The sequence below is a fragment of the Oreochromis niloticus genome, linkage group LG20 (genome assembly GCF_001858045.2).
Source record: "Oreochromis niloticus isolate F11D_XX linkage group LG20, O_niloticus_UMD_NMBU, whole genome shotgun sequence".
NCBI classification, from domain to species: Eukaryota; Metazoa; Chordata; class Actinopteri; order Cichliformes; family Cichlidae; genus Oreochromis; species Oreochromis niloticus.
In genome coordinates, this window is record NC_031984.2 from 16,968,033 (window position 1) to 16,993,084 (window position 25,052).

At 36.2% G+C, this 25,052-nt stretch overlaps 2 protein-coding genes across 2 annotated transcripts; both read right to left on the minus strand.

The window, feature by feature from the left end:
- Positions 1-777: 777 nt before the first annotated feature.
- LOC100706445 (deoxynucleoside triphosphate triphosphohydrolase SAMHD1) lies at positions 778-9,920 on the minus strand. Its single transcript, XM_019350251.2, has 16 exons — positions 9,860-9,920; positions 7,956-7,995; positions 7,435-7,595; positions 7,201-7,316; positions 6,957-7,030; positions 6,166-6,312; positions 5,980-6,080; positions 5,751-5,859; positions 5,572-5,663; positions 5,381-5,496; positions 4,332-4,465; positions 1,819-1,848; positions 1,667-1,732; positions 1,426-1,530; positions 1,205-1,333; positions 778-1,022 (listed from the first exon to the last, which is right to left on the minus strand). The coding sequence occupies exons 2-16, from the start codon at positions 7,989-7,991 to the stop codon at positions 999-1,001; spliced, it is 1,440 nt and encodes a 479-aa protein (XP_019205796.1). The 5' UTR covers positions 7,992-7,995; positions 9,860-9,920; the 3' UTR covers positions 778-998.
- A 1,762-nt stretch (positions 9,921-11,682) lies between these two features.
- LOC100706713 (deoxynucleoside triphosphate triphosphohydrolase SAMHD1-like) lies at positions 11,683-23,605 on the minus strand. Its single transcript, XM_025901520.1, has 19 exons — positions 23,535-23,605; positions 23,364-23,433; positions 22,216-22,376; positions 21,540-22,006; positions 21,181-21,305; positions 17,862-18,071; positions 17,547-17,647; positions 17,209-17,323; positions 17,034-17,125; positions 16,819-16,940; positions 16,250-16,404; positions 15,867-15,881; positions 15,708-15,779; positions 15,469-15,555; positions 13,037-13,069; positions 12,885-12,950; positions 12,658-12,762; positions 12,390-12,539; positions 11,683-12,252 (listed from the first exon to the last, which is right to left on the minus strand). The coding sequence occupies exons 1-19, from the start codon at positions 23,603-23,605 to the stop codon at positions 12,190-12,192; spliced, it is 2,280 nt and encodes a 759-aa protein (XP_025757305.1). The 3' UTR covers positions 11,683-12,189.
- Between the last annotated feature and the right edge of the window lie 1,447 nt (positions 23,606-25,052).

The following is a 25,052-nucleotide window of genomic DNA, read 5'->3' on the forward strand; positions in this document are numbered from 1 at the left end:
TATTAATGGTGTGTATATGTACATTCTTGCACTTAACAAGCGTCCGTGGTACTTTAACTTTGTTGTTTATTTCTTGTTTAGTGTCGACTGTAGTACTTTCATGCTTTATCATATTGCTGTAACACAACAATTTCCCCTGAACTGAAACTGATACATGTGTTATAAAGATTCTTCTCAACTTTGTGACTGCAGTGCAGCTGGTTTGCTCGTAAGTTGGAGCACAAGCATGTAAAGTGTGCCAAAAGCTTTTGTGGCTGTCCTGTGACACTGTCCAGCCTCTCTTCAACACAGTTCTTGTAATCTTTCATTTCCTACAAAGTTTACAAAAGTTTCTGGCGTCTCTAAACCTCAGATGTGGCAAAAGGGTTAACAGCATATGGACTTGATCTCCCTGAACAATAATAATTATTACCTAAACTCCACTCCTCCAAGACCACCACTATGGATCACTGAAAAATCACATACAATGTGAATTGCTATAAATGTCTGTTAAGTCAGTTTCATAATGAGAGCTCGTGCTACCCGGCTCCATTAGGTTTTGCATTCTGGATGCTTTTTCCAACAGTAACCAGCAGGGATGAGTAGCATAGTGAAATCTATGCAATTTTTAAAAATATAGTATCTGTATCATAGTTCCTTCTTATGTTCCAAAGGCTGTTACTTTAAAATAACACACAACAAAGAGAAAAGAAACTTTATTTTGAATGGACCAGAATCCAGCAGTAAACAAATCTAAAGAGGAAACAACAGAAAGATTCTGTTATCCTTTGGTAAATTGTCATGTAGAGACCTGTTATATAATAAATAATGATTTTTCAAATCATAACAGTAGCCTTTATCCAAACCATTGAGCCAAGTTGAGCTATATAATCTGATTATAGTGAAAATGTGTGATATATAGTTTAATCATCAAACTACTTTAGCTTGCTGATTTACCTGTTTTTAAATCTCTGCAGTAACACAAAAAATCTAATTGCTCAGTGTTTCACATCTTCATTTCATGGAGTTGCTCTGTCTCGATCCTGTAGATATATAAGGACACAGACAAGTTCATTAGTACAACCAAAAGGTCAAATGTGTTATGTGAACTCAAGGCTCTGACAGGATATGCAGGTTTAACTGCAGCTTTCTTGTTTATGTTCTCATCACATTGCTTGTAACATGGTAATGCCTGTCACTGCCACCGAACAGAATAAAGTGTTACCTCAGTTAGAAAGTCATTTTCGTGACACCACCTTTGAAAGCAGAACTTAGCATCTCTCAGACTGGCTGAGTTCTTACAGTAAACTCTGAGGATCTTCTCAGCAAAGCACACTGGGAGAAGCTTGGACACCTGACAACAAGGACAGTAACATAAAAGCTGTTTTACAGAGACATCTACAGAAAGAACACACAGCTCATGCAAAGACATGCAGTAGTTCTGACCTGTTCTCTGGGAATCTTGAATGCTTCAGTAGGGTTAGCCTTAGTGTAGAAATATGTGGTATTGATGGGGTCCTTGTTTTTCATCCCATAGTCCAAAGTGACAACCTAAAAGAGTTGTTTATGTTCACATGTACATTATGACTCAGTGGAGGTTGGCAACACAATTTAACTAAAAAAAACAAAACAAAAGCCAAGATTTTAGGAAGCTTTATTATTGAGTATAATTAGAATAAAAACTCACAGTAATTTCAAAGTTGTCCTTTCGAATGACTTTAACCAGTTCATTTTCCAAGCTGTCCTTCATCTTCTGACAGATGGAGGAGAGAACATGTGCTGTCATTGATATTATCATTGTTTTGCTAATCTATTTTTATGATCACTTTTCACTCTTACTTTTATTTCCTCTTGGTCTTCTTTCTTGAGCTGAGAAAGGGAGAGAAGAGTCACATCAACATCTCTCTCTTTTTTAGCGCACTCACACACCACAAATATTGTAATCAACTAGATGTTTTCTTGCAATAAAATATTGCTTAAATGCAGGTTAAACTGGGCTAATAAGCTATTATGTAGGCGACTATGAGTGTCTCATTATGGATTTAAATGGTTTCAAAATCAGCTATGATGAATTCAGTTTAAATCTGTCTCAAATATTGAGAACATCGGGCAGTACAGTGGTGTGGTGATTAGCACTGTTCCCTCACAGCAAGAAGGTCCTGAGTTCAACTTCACCATCTGGCCAGGACCTTTGTGTGTGGAGTTTACATGTTCTTTTGTGGGTTCTCTCCAGGTATTCCGGCTTCCTCCCACAGTCCAATGACATGTAAGTAGTGGGGTTAGGTTAACTGGGGAATCTAAATTGCCCGTAGGTGGGAATGGTTGTCTGTCTCTCTGCGTAAGCCCTGTGTCAGGCTGGCTGACTGCTTTTTGCTAGTTTTGCTTTTGGCAAGGGTCAGTGTCACTACTGGAAGACTGAGGCAATACATGGTCCCTACAGAGGCTGTCCAAATCCTCCAGGATGGCACATTGATACATGCCACTGCCAGATGTTTTTTCTGTGTCTCCCAGTACACTCTCAAGAGAATGGAGGAGAATCCAGGGTAGAAGGTCCTGTCCAGAGCAGTATCTGCTCTTTTGTGCCATGTGTTACGTCCCTCTGCAGCCCCTAATTTCCTCATTATGTTCAGCTGGTGCTAATTGGCCACACCTAGTCAGCTGTGGATAAAAGCATACTTGAGGCAGGCTTTCAGGGAGCTCACTTGTCTTTGCCTTGGTGGCATCAGCCATTTTAGCCAACCTGGTATTCCACTTTTAAGATAAAACCTCTTCTCACCTACACTCTGGTATTCATCTCCTTTTTTATGTTGCGGCTTTTGAGCCGGGTTGTAACACATGCATTTGCCACTAAATACCAGAAATGGCAAGTCTACTAAGGAGAAGCTGTGGAAAACATGATGCTGCTGTAACATTGTTTAGCATGACCAGTTTGAGGGTTTGTAAGTGATGGTCTGGGGAGCCATATCAAAGGAGAGACACACAAACCTCTACAGGTTGTGCCACATATTATATTATACACACACACACACACACACACACACACACACACACACACACACACACACACACACACACACACACACACACAATGGTGAAACAATTGCACAAGTGCTGCTGATTGGCTGAGAAAGAAAAGTATTAAACCATGGTAACCCAATCACATGACCAATTTAAGATGACATAGCAACAAGATGTTATGTGAACCCAAGACAAGCCTCAGTGTCCATTTTTGTGTTTAAAGTGAGGTATTCAGACTATATACCAATTTTTAAATTGTGTTGACAAGGCCACGTAAAACCAGAGTCATGATAAAAATATTCACTTTTTTTTTCCCTGAATACTATCGTCACATTTACGTCTAAGGACAGCGCTAGCAAGCACTCTCTGCTTATGACCAAACAAAAATAAAATAAAATAAAATACACCCCTTTCCTATTGGTGGAAAAATGTACCATGTCAACCAATCAAAAAATCATATGGCAACATGGAGCATTTGTTGTTTAGGAAGAAGGGTAATTTTTTTAGAGTGACAGCAGCGAGAGAGAGTGAGAGTGTTCTGAGATGCGAGAGATTTGTGACATTTAATGTGTTTGGAGTGTGTAGTTAGTGTGTAGTTGCTAGTTTTTTTGTGTGTGTGTCAGAACAATGAGGCAACTGGTCAATGTCACAGTTGCAGCTAAAAAGTCACCAAAGACAGATTACAGTGTAAATGTTGTCTCTGGGTGGAAAACAGGATGAGTGATACACCTCGTGCAGTCAGGCCTGCAGGTATCAGGCTTGTGATGTTGTCCTCTGTCTTATAGTGGACAAAAATTATTTTTTGGAGTGGCACAAATAATTTGTATGGCATCTTATTTGATGCAGAACACCAGATTGTTCTGTAAATAGTTTGAAATGGCTATAAAAGAATGCCATGGATGCAAATAGTTGCAAATAACTATTTGCAATAATTGCTGTTTATAAATTTACAATTTATATTTACATTTCAAGTTATGAAAATGATCTGTTAAACATGTTTGTGGTTGTTACAGTAAAAAATATAACTTTTTCTACTCAGATTTTATTTTTTTTTGTCTGATTTTAGATCAATTATGTTAATTGTGTCAAAATGAAAAAATAACTGTAAATTCAGATATATTAGGTAGTGTTGAAAAGAATGATACCAAATGATAACAAAGCAAGATAAATAGTTTTTAAAGGTGATATGCAGAGGTAAAATCAAAAGTAGTCAAAAATGGGCAATTATACCCTGGCCCATGTATATGTTAGTTTTGGGGGCGGGTGTCGCAATCAGGGTGGGCCAAAAAAGCCTGGGCCAAGTGTTTTGTCCCAGTCCAGCCCTGATTGCACACCTTGGTTTCACCCACAAACTGGTACAGGTCTCGAGACATGATCCTCTGCAGAATCATCCTTGCTTCCTCCAGAGGAGAGGGAGTGAATTCATTTGAACAAGAACAAGGGTGGAATATTCTTTCAATCACTTGATCTGCAGAGTAAACAGACAAATAAAGTTAAGATCAAGTCAATTCAAGTAAACCAAAGAAACATCCACAAGTTCATCAGTAGTGTCTTATAAAGAAAGACACACAAAAAATTGATTAACATTAATAAACAAAACAAAATAAGCAAGCAATAAAGTAAGCAAAGCATTAGTAACACTGCAGTATTTTAAATAAATTTACAGTTTACTATAAACTACTAGAGACGTATCAGTCAAACTGAAGAATCAACCTGACATCATGGCAAATCATGTAATAGACACGCCAGTCAACCGTGTCTTTTGCACGCTGTGCATCTCCAAAGCGTGAAAAAAACACAAATGCAGAAGTTGCAGTAAGTTGCAATAAACTGCAGTAACAGCAGAGTGAGATTTTTTTTTTTCCATTTCAAACCAACATGAAAATAATCATTGGTAAGCATTTAAACAGACGCTGTTAATTCATTTACATACATATTAGCCACCTTCTTTAATTTAATTAAGCACCTTTATATGTTTTTGTTCACTACCGAATTCTTGAATTTAAATATAAGATTATTGGCAATGCAACGTCTGCATGTGTGTCCATTTCATGTTTTGGATAGGCAAGGCGTGAAATAGATACGGTGGGCCAGCAGATATTTTGGTGTGATACTGGGTTGGATTGTTTAATGTGTAAAGGTATTTATAAATGAATGGCTTACTTGACAGAACAACAACAACTTCTATCTATCTATCTATCTATCTATCTATCTATCTATCTATCTATCTATCTATCTATCTAGACATTCTGCACTGAAAACACTTAAAATCATTGAGAAAGTAGAATTATTTCAAAGTAAGACAAATCATTTGACAGAACATATATGTATAGACATTTTAGTATGGTTTAAAAGGAAATATGTAGAGCATGTTTTCCACCACCTGTCAGTTTTGTGTAGACTTCCATGTCAGTTTTAGCTTTGGAGAGACAGAGCGTTGTCCCTCCTGAACCTTTAGTCAGGATGTGATGATCTGCTTTCAAGAGGGCGTCTTTGATCCTGGATAAAAAAGACCCAGTATATGACTTTATGGGAACTGTTGTATTACAATAGGATTATACAGTTGGTACTCACATAATTTCTACACTCTTGGTTACTCTGTGCTGGTACGCTCTTCTGTGGAGAGAGTTCCTTGTGTGAAACATGTCATACAGGTTTGCCACTTCCTGTTGAGACCATCGCCTATAGTTTAGTCACAGCCAGTCAGATAATGAATTACTCATTAAAAACTGATAAAAAGCAGGGATCAACACCTTGTCTCTAGAGCAAATGTGCTTCCTCCCATTCACATCACACACCCTGGCAAACATGATGAAGCGTTGATGGTCAAAGTTGTTCCGGATGCCCAGGTGGTGGCAGTCCCTGAGATAGGAGTGAGGAAATACATCAATTTAAATACATTTATTATGGTAAACCCCCCAAAACACCTTTAAGACTTGCTGTATATAGAAATACTGAGTTTGTCATCAACAAGAGTCCCACCTGGCAAAGTAGTCAAACTTGTCCACGTCAATCCCATTTTGCTTGTTTGACACAATTTCATAGAGAAAGGATTTATTCTCATCTCGACCTTCATACAGCCACTGTGGAGACGACACCAGAATTGACCTTGATGACAGAAATGATAATGAATGGTTTCATAATATTCAGACAGTAACTGACCAGTACCTCAGTGTCATCACTCTTTAGAGGTTTAATCATCTCCTTGATAAATGTCAGGTCAGTTGGGAGTATCAGTCCATAACGCTCCATCTCTTGTGCCAGACCATTCGCCAGCACCAGATGATCAAACATCTCTAAAGAGGCATCCTCATGCTGCAAGAGATACATTATTACTGTTTATATTAAGAACAGAATTCAAATGGTTGAAAGTTTAAAATGATCAGATACAACATGCAGAATCAAATTTGAGCACATGGCCATCTGTTAATAGAGGTAATTAGTGTCAGTATTCCAGTTTTAACCAGAGGTTCTCAACTTTTATGAGTTAGTCTTTAAGTCTGCTTCCATGATGAGCGTGGACATAACAGTGGCATGGCTCCTTCTAGCAGAAAATGATGTTTGTTCACGTTTGCAAATTAAAGACGCTTTGACTGATTTAAAAAATCAGAATCAGTTTAGAATCAAAGTTTGAGAAAAAGATCCTTCATCAAATAATAATGTTATTACTGCAAGAGAACATATTTTGCCACTGAGATGATTTGTGTTACAGAAAAAGTTGCTCAGACACATATTAAAATGTATCCTTTGACAAGTATTTTTCCTTGTCAGCCTAATAAGATTTTTATTTTTTTTGGCTGATGTGCTGACAATTGATAACACTGTGTTGTTTCTATCTTTTAGTGCCATGTGTACTTTATTTCCTCAAGATGGCATCTGACAGTGTTTTCAAATATATTTGATTTTTGTGGCTGGCCATTATTTCGCGTCTCACAGTAGAAATAATTTTTTTTTCGTACCTTCCAGTCTTTATGTTCTGGGTCTGCTTCGGGGTTGAACATTCCATCAAACAGATGGGAAAAGGGCCCATGTCCTTCATGGAGAAACAGATGTAAAAAAAAAATACGAATAATTAATGGCTCCTGTTATAGTTCACACACACACTGACCATTTGCCTTTTTCATTTTACCAAGCATGTTTTATTTTACACTGGCTAGTATTATAAACTTGATGCTATTAGAATGAAAGACGTGCATCACTTACCCAGGTCATGACAGAGACCTGCAATTTGCACACAAAGGACATCTCGTTCACTGATGTCAAGTTCTGGCTGTTTCAGCTTCAGAGTTTTTGCAAGTTCTCCTGCTAAGTGCCCCACCCTGTATCACCAAAACCACACACACACACACACACACAGACACACACACAGACATTTCATTATGCAGCACTGAAAGAAAAGTATTACTAGTGTATCTGTCTGTAAACAAGTGGACATACCCTATTGAGTGTTCAAAGCGGTTGTGCGATGCTCCTGGAAAAACATAATAACCACCCCCAAGCTGCTTGATGTTTCGTAGTCTCTGAAACTGAGGTGTGTCTATGATCTTGACAAGTAGTGGATGTAACTCGATGTGGCCATGGATGGGATCATTAAACACCTGTGTGAAGAGAAAGGAACAAAAAATAGACAAACTAAGAGGGTTTTGGAGGACTTGGTCTCAGATTTTCGTTCAGCACTCACTTCTTGGGGAGTAAACATTGTGCCTCATGCTAGGTCAAATTTTCTGTCACCTTTGACCAAGGCACTGGCAGCTGGCCAGCCTACTGACGTTATGTCTAAGGTGAATTTAATATAAAGATTCGATTTCCCTAAAAAGATCATCAAATGATATCTTACATAGACAAATCTTATACACATATATTATGAATTCACATTTTTATATAGTGCTAATAAAAAACAGTAAGTTAGACCACAGACCAAAGACCATATTATATGAGATACTTTCATGTTACATCACCTTGTTTAAATCTTTGATGTTCAAGTGCTTCTCCATAGTGCTGTAAATGTTTAAATGACCAAAGATTACAGTTTTGCACATCATGCATTCTGGATATAAAAGGAAACAGTCAATGAAAATGTATTTGTGATTTTACAATACCGGTCAAGTATGAGAACTCCCCAGTTCTTCCAGTTTTTTATTGAAATTCTGACACTTCAGTTTCTCATTGTTCTCTGAATGAAAGCACAGAACAAATAACCAACTTTTTAAGTTAAAAAAGAAATCATAGAATCTATTTATAAACCAAATGTTTTCTAATCTTCTGACTCATCAAAGTAGCCGCCTTTAACAGATATAACAGTTGAATGCGTTCATGCCCTTCTTTCTACATCAGAAGCCAAATATTCTTCAGAAAGGTCTTCCTAACTGTTGCATAAATGTGTGGCTCTTCTGGGTTGCTTTGCTTTCACTCTTCTGTCCAGTTCATTCCAAACCAGCTTGATGTGGTTTAAATCTGGAGACTGTGCTGGCCACTCCATGTTGTCAAGCTTGCCTTGTTCTTTTTTCCTAAGATAGATCTGTAATAGGGTCTGAACTTATGTTTTGGGTCATTATCTTACTGTAGGATGAACCCCTGACCAACTAGGTGCATACCAGAGGCCACTGCAGAATGCTATGGTAGCCATTTTGGTTCAGGATGCCTCTCACTCTGTAAAAGTCACCTGTATCCAACAAAAAGACCCAAACTATCATTCTTCCTCCTTAATGTTTGACATTTGATGCCACAGAGTAAGGAACCAATGTTTTGCCTACTTGACAGTGTGCAAAAATCCTACATGATGAACCAAAGATTTCAAATTTTGATTCATCAGTCCATAACACCTTCCAGTATTCAGCAGTCCATTGGTGGCATTTCATGGCCCAGGCAAACCTCTTTTTCATGTTTTGATGTCTAAGTAGACTTTTCTGCATTGATGTGTTTTTGTATTGATATAGACTAACCATGACAGAGACACACAACCATTAACTTCTTTATGAATTAGAAAAAAGAGATGTTAAATCTTGTGATATTATGATTTTTTTTCAAATACATTAGATTAGTGCTATCACTACAGGGGACAATGCTGCAGCCTAATTTGGTCTTGAGCTGCATGTTTACAAGGAAACAGGATGATGCTTTTCCTTCTTTTACTTTAAAGGGACATCTCAGTTCTATTCACTGACGCTGTATGCACATTTTTAGATTTGGTAGAAACTCATTCACAGCAAAGTGTCCAGTACGTATTTCATCTACTGGCAAGCATAAGCCCCTTAATTAAAATGATATTTTTAATCATACAATATAATTATTTTTGTTATCCACAGATTTTCACATTCACATTTGACAAAAAAGTAGAAACAAATATTAAAGAAGTTAATTTAGTTGCTTTATTTTTAAAAAATCATTTTCGTGATTGAATGCTATGTCTGATTAATTTCTGAATTCTCAGACTGGTCCAGTGTGCAGGCCAAAATATGGGTATAAAAACATGAATTCAGTTCCATGTCTTTGACTTAGAGTCTTAAACAAGTTTTTGACAGATTTAAAAACAATATTTTTGCTTTCTTGTTTTTAATGACAGCTGGTCTAATAAATGTGTTAAGCACTGTAACAGTATGACATGTATTCAGTCTAATATACAAAACTATTTATAAAAACAACTTTGCACAATTCGGAGGTTTGATAAATTAATCTGGGAACACTCCTGTGAGTAAAGCTGGCATACAAACATGAAATCACTTAAAATACAAGAAAAGGTTCTTTTTATAAAGCCCACTGAGCCTGGACATAAACCCAAAGCTTCATGAGAGTTTTTTTAAAAAACAGGTATACGAGATGAATAAACACCTTGAGAGAAAATATGAAACAAAGTTTGACTTACCAAATCTGCTTATGAACTAAACAATAGTAGTAAAGGACTCCGAGATCTCCCGAGTGACGACGAAGTTTTTCTTCCTTTGACAGTGGAATGTTCACGTGATCTGTTGTTGTTGTTGTTGTTGTTGTTGTTGTATTTGTTTTGCTGTAGTCTGATGTCACTGAATTTGTTTCACATTCAGTCACCTTACTTGTTCTGTAATCGGGTGTCATTACACTAACTACAGTACTAGTGATGCTGTGATAAAGCCCCGTGAATATGTCGAATTGCTTCGCCAAAACGCAGATCACACGAAGCTCCGTTCAACAGCTCATTTGGAAATACTGACATCTGCTGGTCATCCACTGTACAGCAGCCCTGCTGTGATATATCAGTGAGTATGTGAACATAACCATGTATGAATTGAAGAATACCCGTATGAGGTCCCGTGTGTGTGTGTGTGTGTGTGTGTGTGTGTGTGTGTGTGTGTGTGTGTTTATGAAACTACCCATCATCTCTGAGATTGATGGTGTTATCATTGGATGATATTATGTGAAATTATGTCAGGTGCTCACAAAATGCTCACAAAATAATTTTAGCGTTTTTAGTGGCTCCATAATGTGCTTGCAAGCTCCTCGGAATCACCTCAGACCCAGATCGTGTGAAACACTTTCTGTAATTCTGTAATGTGTTTTCAACAGCTTGAATCACATAAAGAGGGAGTCTCGTTGTTTCAGAGAAAGGGAGCCACGTTTGTCTTTGGTGAAATGACATTTTGAAGAACTACCTACACAGTTTAGGATGAAAGAAACTGTACACAACGGCCATCAAGAATGGGGTGCAAAAGAAAGGAGGTGTGAAACCCTAAAGAAACATAAGTAATATTTCAGTGTTTCCTTTTTTGATCATCAAATTATGTTTTTATTCAGGGACACATCATAGGATCTTCAGCAGCACATTTGTGAGGGAAGAAAACTTTTTTTCAGTGTAGAATGGATGTTTTCACGTCAGGTATGGACAGGAATATGATCACAGCTTCCAGCAGTTTTTCCAGTATTACTGTTGTAATGGAGTATTAGTTTTAAAAATGCTGTAGCTTTCCTAGAATTTACATCACTTAAAGCACATTATGTCAGTTTGTTTTAAGAAGCAGGGTTGTAGCCATTTCATTATGATGTCACTCTCAAAGATCACAGAGCAGATCACACAGCATTTGTAGAATCAGGAGATCTGGTACAAAGACGTGCATGTGGTGTCTTATTGCACCCCAAAATGATATGTGGCAGGATCTTTAGCAGTTTTTGTACAGCAGATCAGTTAATTTGTGCATCCATACCACCCCACATTTACCTTGCATTCAAGGAAGACCTCAACTGTTACTGGAACACATGGCTCAGCTAAAAAGCAGGTCCAGGCTTACAGGTCAGCTGTATTTCTGCTACATACACATGGAACTGACACTTAATTGTGTACACATTTCTCTCCTGTTCCTTTTATTGTTTTAGATTAGTACTTTAAAGCCAGTTAAAAAAAATAAATAAAATGAGAGTTATTTCAGGTGGCATTGTATGCGTATGAAAGCTGTACATTTTCCCTCAAATCTATGTTTTGATTCAGTGTGTCAGCCCATGTGGTACTTTAAATTACACGAATAAATGTTTACAGTACTGCAGTTATTGACACACGCAAGATTTAAAAAGCATTCCGATTAGTAGGTGATCTGCTCTACCACCTCAGCTACAGCCACCTTGGCATTCTGGTTACCTTTTTCAGGCAGCACCCAAAGGACAGACAGTGTGTTAAATGTTATGTTGTAAGAGCTGTAACTTCACAGTGACACAAAACATAAGAGAAAATTAGCTTTATTTGGAATTTACCAGAAATCAGCAGCAAACGAATCAGAACAGGAAAACAGCTGAAAGATTCTAACTTTTATAGATTTTCATTTATAGATGATATGATAAATAATGAATTTTCACACAATGACCAAATCACAACAGTACCCAAAACTGCATGTATTGAAACGAGGTGATCTATTTAGTTTGATTCTAGTGAAAACGTGCAATATGTATTCAAAATATTACAATAAATTTTTAATTTTAGATTATCAAGAGCTTATTTCATATTGATACATGTTAAAGGAAGTAGTATCAGTTATTACAGATCACAAAAAGTTCATTCAATATGTAATAATTTGATAAAATGTTATATCTAGACCAAAACATATAGTTAAGATTTAAATCAAACAATGAAAAAAAGAAAAACCCAAACAACATTATTTTTCTGATTCAAAACACCTATATTAAAATCTCTACTGTTGCACAAAAAAATTGATAACTGAATCTTTCACATATTCAGTTTGACTGGTCATTTCCTGGAGTTGCTCGACCAGCGCTGGGGTCATCCTTGTTTAGATCCTGTGTTTATAAATAAAGCTTATGAGTCACACCAAGAGTTATGAAGTGCAATCTCAACTCAGGGCTCTGAGAAGACAGTTTTTAAATTGCAGTTTTGTGCTTACACTTGCATCATTTTACTTATTATGTAGTAATACCTTATAACCATTGTTCTTGCACCAGCCTTTGAAGAATTCCTTGAATTTTTTTTCTCTCGTTTTTATCTCTTCATCTTTTAGTCCTTTAGGATTCTTCCAGTAAACCCTAAGCATCTCGTCAGAAAACCAGTCTGGGAGGACACTGAACACCTGACATCAGGGACAGCAGCATAAAAATTACATATTACACAGTCAATGTTGTCTTATTGAGGTGCATTAAAAAGCATATGCATGCACATCATATGGAAATCAAAGCTGTAGTTCTCACATCTGATTTGGGGACTGGTTTTCCTATATCAGGGTTATCCTTGCTATAGTAATTTGTTTTACTGATGGGGTCATCATTTTCCATCCCATAGTCCAAAGTGACAACCTAAAATGAAATGTTACAGAGAATTAGCCTGTATTCATAATATGTAAATAATGACCCAGTGGAGGTTTAAACCCCCCCCCCCCAAGATTTTAAGAAAAGTTTGATGAATTAATAAAACTCACAGTAACTTCAAACTTGTCTTTACGAAAGCGTTCACTCAGTTCATCTTCCAAATCCTTCTTAATTTTCTGAAGGATGGAGGAGACAACAGTGTGTGTTATTATTATTGTTTTCTTAATCTTGTTTAATCTTGTTGAGCTGTTCTCATTCTTACCTCAAGTGTTTCCTTTTTTTCTTTTTTCTTGTCCTGAGAAAGGGGGCAAGTGGGAGGGAGAAGAAAAGATTTATTCAGCACAGAAAACACAATCACATTAAACCAAATTTTTAAAGATAATGTTTTTCTTAATTTCTCTGTTTTAAAAAGGATTTTTACAATAAATATAGATTTACAGCTTGGTTTTTTAGAGGATACATAGAAAATGAGTCTTGGAAGGTAGTATTGTATGACGTTCTAGTTCCCAGAGGGCTGTGTGATAAGTTAGTGTCAGAATAGCACCACCTGTACTGTCATCAACCTATAAGGCTGATTTTGTATTGTTTTTTTTCCCCTAGCAGCAACTTGGCTATAATTAACTTGTGAGTTTTCCTTTCAATAACACACTCGCCTAGCTTCACAAAAAGAAAATTATATTGCAAGTTTTGTTGATGAATCATGAAAGACAACAAGACTGTGCATGAGACAAGCCTGGGCATGTATGAAAGTAAGAGTCCACAGTACACTGGTATTTTTTGAAAACTGAGATTTTCCATTTTCTTTAAAAAAAACCCAAAACATCCTGTCCACCAGTGTTGGTCAAGTTACTTGAAAAAAAATAATCAGTAACTAATTACTGATTACTTACCCAAAAAAGTAATCCCGTTACTTTACTGATTACTTATTTTCAAAAGTAATTAATTACTTAGTTACTTTTTAAAAACACGATTTACAACCTGAATAGGTGATAAAGCGATAGATCTTTCAGCCCAATTCTACTTTTTCTGCATAATCCATCATACAAAATGTAATCAAATGGAAAAGTCTCTTTTTTAAACTTGTTTTATTAGTTTTAATCTTTTAAAAATTTAATTATATGCAACATTCTCTGACTGGAAGAAATTTGTTTAACATTTAAACCTATTTTCTGCACATTCCAGCACATAAAATAAAATAGTTTTTGTGTGTTTACACTCACTCTTTCAAATAGATGCAAGTAAAACACAGCAGAAAATAAATAAAATCAAAGACTAGCGGTCCTGTTGCTCTATTTTCACCTGTAAAGCAAGAGTGGGGTAGGCGGAGGTTTACCCTGGTGCAGGTGTGCCGCAGCGGTCAGTTGAAGAATCCGTGAGTTTCTCTGTGAATTTCCCATTACGTCGTAGCGCACTCGGTGCTTGCTTGGAAGTTTTGGGGGGGGGGGGGGGTTTCGCTGTAAAAAGAAGTTTTCTTCCCACGCACAACGGACACTAATGTTTTGTCACTTTTTATGGAATCAAACTCAAAATAAGGTCAGTACTTCCACGCTTTAAACGCTGCACGCTCATACTCTCTCCCGCACTCGATATATTATCCATTGTTGATCTGCAGACAGCTGTTGTCACGAACGTCGCACTCGCTTATGTCACTGTCATGAGACATTCTCGCAAAAAAATCACGGTTTTAGTAACGCAGTAACGCAGCGTGCTTACGGGAAAGTAACAGTAATCTAATTACCATTTTTGCAATAGTAATCCCTTACTTTACTCACAAGTAACGTGTTACTGCCCATCTCTGCTGTCCACACATGCAGTTTTGAAAAAATATCTCTGTCCACATGTAAATGCAAAAAACAAAGTCAAATGCTGTCAAGAACATGCCAAATCCTAGCTGTGTAGAAATGTTGGCCAATCAGAAGTCTAGAAGCCTGGGCGGGAAAAAGTAAACAGTACTTAAGTACTTCTTCTCTGGTTTTTGTCCTTTTCTGGAAAGGCAGCTAATTTTGTGTTACTTTTCAAGTGCCTTCATCATTTCAAATGTTAATAACTAAAGAGAGTATTTTGGATTTTCTCTTACTGGTTCTCTTGGCCAGAGTTTATTCAATAAAGAAAGAAACTGAAAATTTTACATTAGTCTGAGTGATTCATAATCATAAGGCATAGCAGTGTGAAATATGGCTGGTGTAGACTCACAATTTAAGAATGGACAAAATGTATAAATAAATTTAATTAACAAAAATTTAATTTATTCAAAACCAATGATTATGTTGGTGTCGGGATTTGGGTTGTGAGAGAGTCTGTATTGAATGTAGAAGCCACGTCTGAAGTTCACTCTGACACCTCTATCTTTCTAAATGGAGGGGCAGTATATGTAAGCGTGTAAAAACTGCAGTAAATATGATTAACAGCAACAGTATCTTGTCTTTATCCACCATTGTTGAAATTAATCTCATGTCAACAATAACGTGTCGCAAAGCGTGACGTGTGGACGAAAGGCCCAAACGCATAGAAAAAGCTGCGTTTACAAAAATACCCGTTTACACATGAATGTAGACTGATATGCTCTCAGAATCATTCCCCTTGGACACCGGACATAAGGGACAGCAGCATAAAAATGATATATTGCAAAGTCGAAGTTGTTTTATGGAGAAGCATAAAAGAAGAACACAGTGCATGGAGGGTTATAGTTCTCACCTCTGATTTTTCAGGCTTCTTCTTGTCATAAGAATATGTTTTACTGATGGGCTTCTCATTTTCCATCTTATATGTCAAAGTGACATTCTAAAATGAAATGCAACAGAAACCCTGTGTTTATATTCATATGTAAATAATAAACCAGTGGAAGTTGGAAACATATTTTAAAGGAAATTAATAAAAAAAAAAGAAATAAAAAAAACAAGACTTTAAAAGTTTGATGAATTAATAAAACTAACATTAACTCCATCTCTGTCTTTCCCGTCGTCCTGAATGTCATTAACCAGGTTTTTTAACCTTTCCTTTATCTCCTGAAGGATGGAGGAGAGAACATCAGTGTTGTTACTGTTGTTTTGCTAATCTTGTTTAAAGAGCTGGTCTCATTCTTGCTTTCTTACCTCTTCTGATTTTTTCTTGAATTGAAAAAGGAGAAAAGGAGGGCAAAGAAAAGGATTTATTCATCACTGAATACACACAGAAACCACAATCACATGAAACCACATGTTTAAGGATAATGTTTTTCTCAATTTCTCAATTTCACACAGGATTTTTTACACCCACCACATTTGAGCTGTTCCAAAACATTCTTCAGAAAATATATATCTATATATGTACAGCTTGGTGTTTTAGTACTTACATGAAAACAACTCTTGGAAAGTAGTATTGTTGGCTTTGTAAGTTCATGTTCTGAGTTTCCCTCCCTCCCTTCCTCCATCCATGCATCCCATTCAGTGTGAATACTGGGCTTTTAATACAGGCACATAAAAACATAACTGCATACCTTGGCTTGACCCACACAGCGATACAGGTCCCGTTCCATGACCCTCTGTAGAATCTCCCTTGCCTCCTCCAAATCTAATTCTTTTTTCCTTTCTTCCTCGGAGGAAGGTTCATTCCTTCCTTCCTGGGAATGGAGTATTCTTTCAAACACATGATCTTCAGAGTAAACACAGAAATAAATTGGAAGTTAAGTCAGTTCAAACAAGATCAATTTAGTTCAGTTTCACAAATGTATCAGTAATGCCTTATAAAGTTATTTATACAAATTTATATCACAAAAAACCCAGCTGAATTATTATAGCAAACATTACTAAATATAATGTAACAGAGTAAAGCCCATCTGCAGACAACAGTAGTTTAAATCAATATACAGTTAAATTAATTTAAAAGTGTCAGTCAAAAGAAACAGTCCTATTTGAGTGTTGTCCGTAATCGTTTACAATTTGTATTTGTATTTGGAGATGGTTTATCTGAAATAAACTGAATGAGAAAAATACATACAGTTACAATAAAAAAAGTGTATGGATAAACAATTTATAATTTATACACAACACAGATTGAAGCCACTACCTGTCAGCTTTGTGTATGCCTCCATGTCACCATTTGCCTGGGAGAGAGAAAGCATCTCCCCTTCTGAACTTTTAATTTTGAAGTCTGGATGGTCATCTACTAGTATGAGGGCATCTTTGAGCCTGGATAAAATGACGCAACATATGACTTCAGGGGCACAACTTCAGACAAGCTAAATGTTGTGTAGTATTGAAAATGGAACTCTAGGTACTCACATAATTTCTACTGCCATTTTTATCTTGTGCTGACAGGCTCTTCTGTGGATCGAGAGCCTTTGCTGGAATATGTCATACAGATTTGCAGATTCCTGTTGACAGCCATAGTTTAGTTATAGCTACTCAGATTAACTTTTCCTTAAAAATAAATGTTAAAAAAAGCAGAAGTCAATACCTTGTCTCTAGAGCAAATGTGTTTCTGCCCATCCTCCTCCACATAACACACCCTGGCAAACATGACGAAGCGCTGATGGTCAAAGCTGTTCGGAATGCCCAGGTGGTGGCAATCCCTGAGATGGGAGAGAGGAAATATGCAAATAAAAAAGAAAATAAATTTTTAAAAAACCTAAAAAAAAAAAACCTCATCAACTTATGGTAAACTCTTCAAAGAACCATGAAGTGTGCTACAAATAGTAAATCGTAAAATTAACGAGTTGAAAGCACAAAACACTACAAAGTAGTTTTGCGCATTGCATCAAAATATGAATATTTCTTTTGTAAAGTAAGCTTTACCTGGCAAAGTAGTCAAACTTGTCAACATCAATCCCAGTTTTCTTGTTTGACACAATTTCATAGAGAAAGGACTTTTCCTTTTTTCGTCCTTCATACGGCCACTGTGGAGACAAAGCCAAAAGACAAACATTAGACACTAAGACTGAAGACGTCACTTGAATGAGTGATGAAACATTTCTCCCACTGAAAATGCTATGCCCAGATGAGCAGAATCAACTTTTTTTCCTTGGCTGAATGATTGAGCATGCATCAAGACATTAGACACTGACTTCTGTAGGAAAGACAATACTTAATTCACCCAACTGACCAACTGACCTTCTTGGGAGCATCATTGTTCTGAGTATCATTATCCTGAGCTGCATCATTCAGAGGTTTTTTATCCTTAGGTTCCTTAATCATTTCTTTAATGAACACCAGGTCATTTTCATCTTTTCCATCTACTTTCAGTCCATATTTCGCCATCACTTCTTTTAAGCCATTTTGATTCAGTAGGTGATCAAACATTTTAACAGAGGCCTCCTCATGCTGAAAGAATACACAGGTGGATGCTTTAGTGGCGACAGGTTAAAATGGAACAAAAGCAAGCATCCAAACCTTATTTAAATTTAAAAAACAGCATCAATTTGCTTTACAAAGCCAATGTACAATATCTGAATTAAAAGCAATACAAAATGAAAAAGCCAAAAACAAGCAAACAAAAGAGCCCTTCATAAAATAAAATAACTTTACCAAGTGATACAGCAGTTCCCTTTCAGACATCATATCCCCTCATATCCCTCTATTATTGTGGACAAGACAATCATACTAAATTTTGAAGTTAGTGCATAGATTTTGTTTCTAAAGTACATTTAACATATATGTTACTCTATTCCTTTGTTAAGACAAGAGTGGTTGTTGGTTGATCAGTATTAATGACAATTTGCATATTAATGGCCATTGTTCATCAGTGGGCTAGTTTCAGTCATTATGCAAGTGTACTGTTTATAAAGTTGGGGACACCCGCACTCAAACTGAAATTTTGAATTCTAGTATTAGAACACTTTTTTAAAAAATTTTTTTGCTTTCCTCTTGCTTTTCTCATGTCTTACTGCTTAATCTTCATCATCCTTTGTCCACTATATCTACTATTCCTTCTCTCCACATTTCCAAACCATCTCAACCTTGCTTCCATTTGTCACTTGGGTTCAGTTGCCTCTGAAGCGATTACTGTCTAGAACACAGATCATCTGTTTTTATCTCCCCATATGTAGTTTGCACTCAAAACAACTACAAAAATACAGAGTTGTAACTAAAAAACAAACAAGATCTCCCAAGAACTGTTGCTGATGACCTTGTTGGTAATGTTTTGAGTGACCTATGCACTAAACCTACTACTACAATTATTACCAAGGGACTGAATGACACTGTATTAATTCAGAGTACGGTAGTCTGAATGCTGGTAAATTTTTCCCCAACTTAAGAGACTCAAGAGTCTGGGTGATTGTATCAGACCACAGTATCTTGTTTTATTTTTTGTTGTTTTATTTAATTTTTTGTTGCAATAACTGGACTACAGGAAGGACAGTGGTACATAGGGTTCAGAATTGATAAGAATTTAGCGATTCCGATTCCATTATCAATATCACTTATTGATTCGATTTCTTTTTGATTCTCAATTCTCATTTGCTCATTGTCACCAGCATCTCTAAGCAGCATACCAAAGACATTACATTCATGCAAATTAATTACATGCTGCATGGTCAAATGTTTGTGAATGTTGGAGGTATTTCCCCTCTTTGTTGGGGATCAGTGTTGGGGTCATCAAATCTGCCATTGAGATTTTCAAAACTGCACATCATGTCTTTAGCATCTTATGTTCTTTTTAAAATGATTTATTTTAGTATTTTTTTACATTTTGGCATTGCAGTGTGTTATTGGTCATGGCTAAGAAAATACAGTTGAACTGAAGAAATGTACTTAAGTTTTTAAATTTAGCAGTACTACATGTGATTGAGGCAAACAGTAGCCTCAATTTTTTTACATTCTGCAAACTTCTTTGGGTTTACAGTGTAGCTATAACTTTACATTTGACATATATTTACTCTGTATGGATTTCTCGTTGGGCTTGCTTGAGTTTTTGCAGTGAATAGAATAACAGCTTATAATGTGATTTTTTTGAGTAGTCAGTTGGACCAGAAATGCCACAATATAAATTCTAGTAATTTCCACCCTGCACCCTTAAGAGCATCCTTACACTACAGGGCCCAGACAAAGGTGTCTGAGATACCCTGAGAGTGAGAGTAGGTATTCTGATTTTATGTTTCAGTTCAGGAGTTGACTCAAATACAGACTAGACACCAAATAAAACCATGTCTTCCATAAATTATGATCAATTCATTTTTTTTTATCACAAGAGTCACCTCAAAGTGCTTTATATTGTAAGGTAAAAATACTATAGAGAAAACCCCCAAAACCACATGTCCCCCTATGAGCAAGCGCTTGCGGGGGGGGGGACTTTTTTTAATGCCTAGTGTGTCATATTTGATAGAAACAGTTTTTTGAGTTTTTGAGCCTTCTACCATCGTCAGTGTGATTTTTTTTCTCCCTCCCACATTTTAAGTATTTAAAAAACACAGCAAATACAATGGATGTCACATCTAAAAATTGAAATGTACTTAATATTTTTTTTAAAAAAATTGTCAAATGTATCAATAAAGTCTCCATTTATTAAAAAATAAATTGAATTTTCTGGCAATAATATCATATTTTAGGTTTTAAGGGGTTAACAGGAAGGAATCGCTGGCAGAACCAAGCTCAGGGAAGGGCAGCTATCTGCTGCAACCAGTTTTGGGGTGAGGGGAGGAAGACAGGGCAAAAGAGAGCTAGAACCATTAATAGTAATGATTAAATGCAGATTGGTGTATTAACACATAGTGAGAGAAAAAAGGTCAGTGAAGAAGATATATTCTGTGCATCATGGGAAGCCCCAGCAGCCTAGCTTTATTGCAGCAGATGCAGGGTCACCTAACCAGCCCTAACTATAGAACATATAGTTAGCGTTTGATCAGGTGACCTTGCATTCTCTCTTAATTTATAGACAGAGGGTGATTAAGGAAGAGAGACAGCTAGGAGAAACAAAATAGGTGCAGACAATCAAGACAATCACAGGGGAAGTAAAACTCAAAGCAAGGCAGAAGAGATACTACTACCTATCGATTTAACTATTATAATAAAACAAGAAATAACACAGAGAAAAGACACACACCAAAACAAGACACAAAAAGAACACCGGGGAGGCAGGAATAACAAAGTCGAGATAAAACTGACACTCACCATAATAATGGAAAAATAGCAAAAGATTATCAGCATACTAGAATAATAAAGGTAACAAACACGAATCTAATTATAATGGAAAAAAAAATCTTAGCCTTAAACACTGAAAAGCAGGAAAAAGCTAAATAGAAACTCAGACATGATTATATTAATGAAGGGATCAAAACTCCAAAATATTACAGAAACTAAGAACCATAGCACTGGGAAACAGATAGTTCTTCAAAGTTTAAAACCAGTTGCCTCTAAAGCTCAGATCGCTTTTTACTGTGATTTAATTATTTAAATTTGTATATATGTTCCGATTATTATTTCAAACTCTTACCGTCCATTCTTCATTGTTTGTGACTTCTTTGTCTGCTTTGCCTTTTTTGTCTGCTTTGCCTTTTTTGTCTCTTTTGATTGCATCCATAAACATCCCATCAAAAAAATGAGAAAAGGGCCCATGTCCTTTATACGACAAAATAAACATATGATATGAACAACAGTGTGATCCTGTTAAACACATGGATTTTATTTTCTGCTTTCATTTAAGACTTTGTTAGTTTTAGCCACATCAGTGGTCAAGGTCAACATAGTACTTGACATGGGGATGGTTTCATTTTATTTTCATGTTTAATCACACCCTATGATGACCATCTGCAACATAATACTTGTAATACACAAAATATTTCTATTACTTACCTAGGTCATGACAAAGACCGGCAATCTGCACACAGAGGACATCTTGGTCACTGATCAGTGATTCCTTCAACTCCTCTAACTTCTTCACTTCGCCATCTCCAAACTTCTTCAACTTCTCAAATTTCTCCACATCCTCAGGCTTCAACTTTTTCCACTCCTCCAACTCATCAGTGCTCAAACTCTTCAACTTCTTCAACTTGTTCAAATTTTCCTGATCCTCAAAATTACACATAACCAAATCCTTCAACTGATCCAACTCATCAGTGCTCAAACTCTTCAACTTCTTCAACTTGCTCAAATTTTCCAAATCCTCAGAAGTACACATATCCAACTCCTTCAACCAATTCAACTCCCCATCCTTCAACTTCATCAACGTGCTCATCTTCTTCAACTCCTCCAGTGGCTTGATCTGCTCCAACTGCTTCACCTTCAGAGCTTTTGCAAGCTCACCTGCTAAATATGCCACCCTTTACAGGGTGGGGCACACACACATACAGACACTTTAGTACGTTGGCTTAATCGTTTTCAGTTGGTACAATACTACACTGCTAAAAAATTAAGGAACACTTTGAGAACACATCAGATGTCAAGTATATAAAGTATATAAAGCAGTCTGTCCCTTGTTTGGAATTTTTATTATAAATAGGTGTAAATGTGTGAAAACCAGTGGACATACCCAATCGAGTGTTCAAAGCGGTTGTGGGATGCTCCTGGATAAACAAAATAAACCCCCCCGAGCTGCTTGATGTTTCGTAGTCTCTGGAACTGAGGTGTGTCTATAATTTTGACAAGAAGTGGGTGCAACTCGATGTGGCCATGGATGGGATCATTAAACACCTAGAAAACGAACAGGGCATAATAATACAAGAAGACAAAAAAGAATTAGACTGTTTCCTATTCCCAAGAACAGGTAGCAGGCCTCAGTCTTTTTATATTTAATTCAATGTTTTTTAAACAAGTGTAAGTAAGCATGGAGGCTGATGCTGGGCTAATGGTCTTCTAATATCATGCCTTGTACTATGGCAATGGCAACTTGTTTAAATGAAAATAATGTATTTTCCCAAGAGGAAATGTAAAGGATATTTTATTTTACAGTCCTTTTGATATATTTGATATTGCACCAGATAATAAGAATAGGTTTTGTCAATTAACCTGTTATTGTAAGATAAAGACCAAGAGTCAAGTTAAATTACCTTGCTTAAATTTTTTATGTTCTCCTGGACTGCAATTTTGCAAGTGCCGGTGTTGGTATCATCATCATCTTTGTCATGTTGGTTTATCTACACACAAAGTTGATTAGTAAAACCAAGATGAAAGAGTTATGTATAATTTTTAATTGCAACTTCTATCATATTACTTTTTACATAGTAATCTTTATATCTACCACTAGAAAGAAATAAAGTAGTACCTCAAAGGGGGGTGTTTTGCACCGCTCTTGGTTGCCTGTCTGTGCCTCTGATATTCTATCAGAATCATTCTTCTTGGACACCAGACATCAGGAACAGCAGCATACAAATTACATATTACACAGCCAAAGTTATGGAGATGCATATGTTTTTTTTTGTGATTGACAAATGCTTTACTTTTTAACGACGTTCTTTCTTTCATCCCAAAACAAAACTCAAGATTTTAAGAAAAGATTGATGGCAAGTTGTTTAAATGAAAATAATGTATTTTCCCAAGAGGATATTTAAAGGATATTTTATTTTACATGGATAGTTACAGTCCTTTTGAATATTTTTGACACTGTACGAAATGAGAAACATAGATTTTGTCAATTTACCAGTTATTTTATGTTAAAGACCAGGAGTCATGTTAAATCACCTTGCTTAAATCTTTGATGCCAAGGTGCTTCTTCAAAAGATTGTAGATTGTACAACGGATGCTGCAATCTCTAAAGAGTAAATAAAAAAAAAAAACATAAGAAAGCATAGCAGAAACATACTAAATTAACTGACTGAACAATGCAACTTCCTTTAACATGGATAAACTTACTCTATGCCAATTTTCTCCAACAGATCAGGAGTTAGCTGACAAAGATCAGTGATGTTGTGTTCTGGGTACATAAGGAAACAGATAGCAGTCCTGTGATACATCTACTGTGACTATTATTATTAGCAATAATGGCAAGTTGTCTCAAATTATCTCAAATATCAAGCCTTTAGGACGGGATGGTGTTATGAATACTACAGGTGTAAAAAGGGGCAAGCATTTTATTCCCTAAAAGCTAACTACTTGATATCTTTTCCCTCTCTTATCTTGAACAGTACCCTTTTTTTTTTACTTGCAAAGATAAAGGAAATGTTTTGTTTCCACACTGATATTATTGAACCCGTTCTAAAAAATTCTAAACTGCACCTTTACCAAAACAGTGGTTTTTGTGTGACCCAGATGAGTTAAAGTTGCAGTATGTAAAATGTAGATGTCAGTATGTTGCAAATTGCAGTCAACTGTATTCTGATTTCTTGCCCCTTTACAGCTCAAGTGCATTATCCTAGATATATGGAGTGCCGTTTGTAAAGTGAAACATGCTGAAATTAACAGCAACATTTTTCCACATTTAGCTCGAAACCTTACAAAAACATGTTTTCTCAAGTCATTTTTTTTACAACATTTAGTAAAATATTTGTAACTTTTTATATTTAAAACACAATTTTAAATGTTAAATCTAAATGTTAAATATTCAATTTATATGTTAAATCTAATTGTTAAATATTACATTTAAATGTTAAATCTAAATATTATATTTAAATCTAAATCTTAAATCTAAATGTTACAGGAAACTAAATATTTAGCTAACATGCAAATACCAAAATAAAAGCTTTACATAAACCTCCGGCGCTAAAGTGTGCCGGTAGTGGTCAGGTTGTGTCTGCTCTCCCCTGACGGTCACTTCTCACCACCAATGACTGTCAATGCTCACAACTATGAGCTGCTTCACTTCTTGCCTAATGTCCAGCAATTTAACTGGAAATGTGCTGTGGCGATTGTGAAGTGGCGACTGCAGCTGCTGAGAGTGCACTACTGCTGAATCTTTGGATGGCCGACAAAACGGATCTTCCGATGTTTTCAGCTAAATCGCTGGACATGCTGGTAGGCAAGAAGAGAAGCCGGTCATGGCGGTGAGAAGTGACCATCAGGGAGAGCAGACACAATCTGACCACTACCGGCACACTTTTGCACCAGAGTTTTTCATAACATTTAGATTTAACATTTAAAATTGTGTTTTAAATATAAAAAGTTACAAATATTTTACTAATTGTTGTAAAAAAATGACTTGAAAAAACATGTTTTTGTAAGGTTTTGAGCTAAATGTGGAAAAATATTGCTGTTAATTTCAGCGTGTTTCACTTTACAAACGGCACCCCATATAGATATGATAGCCACTGTATGACAAATAAATCTGTAGTGATTGTAGGCTATTAGTCTGTTCTTTACCTCAGCTGGAGTTTATATCTATTTACACCGCAGGATGCTGTAAAACTTTGTGAAAGGAGTCAGAGAAGCTCACTT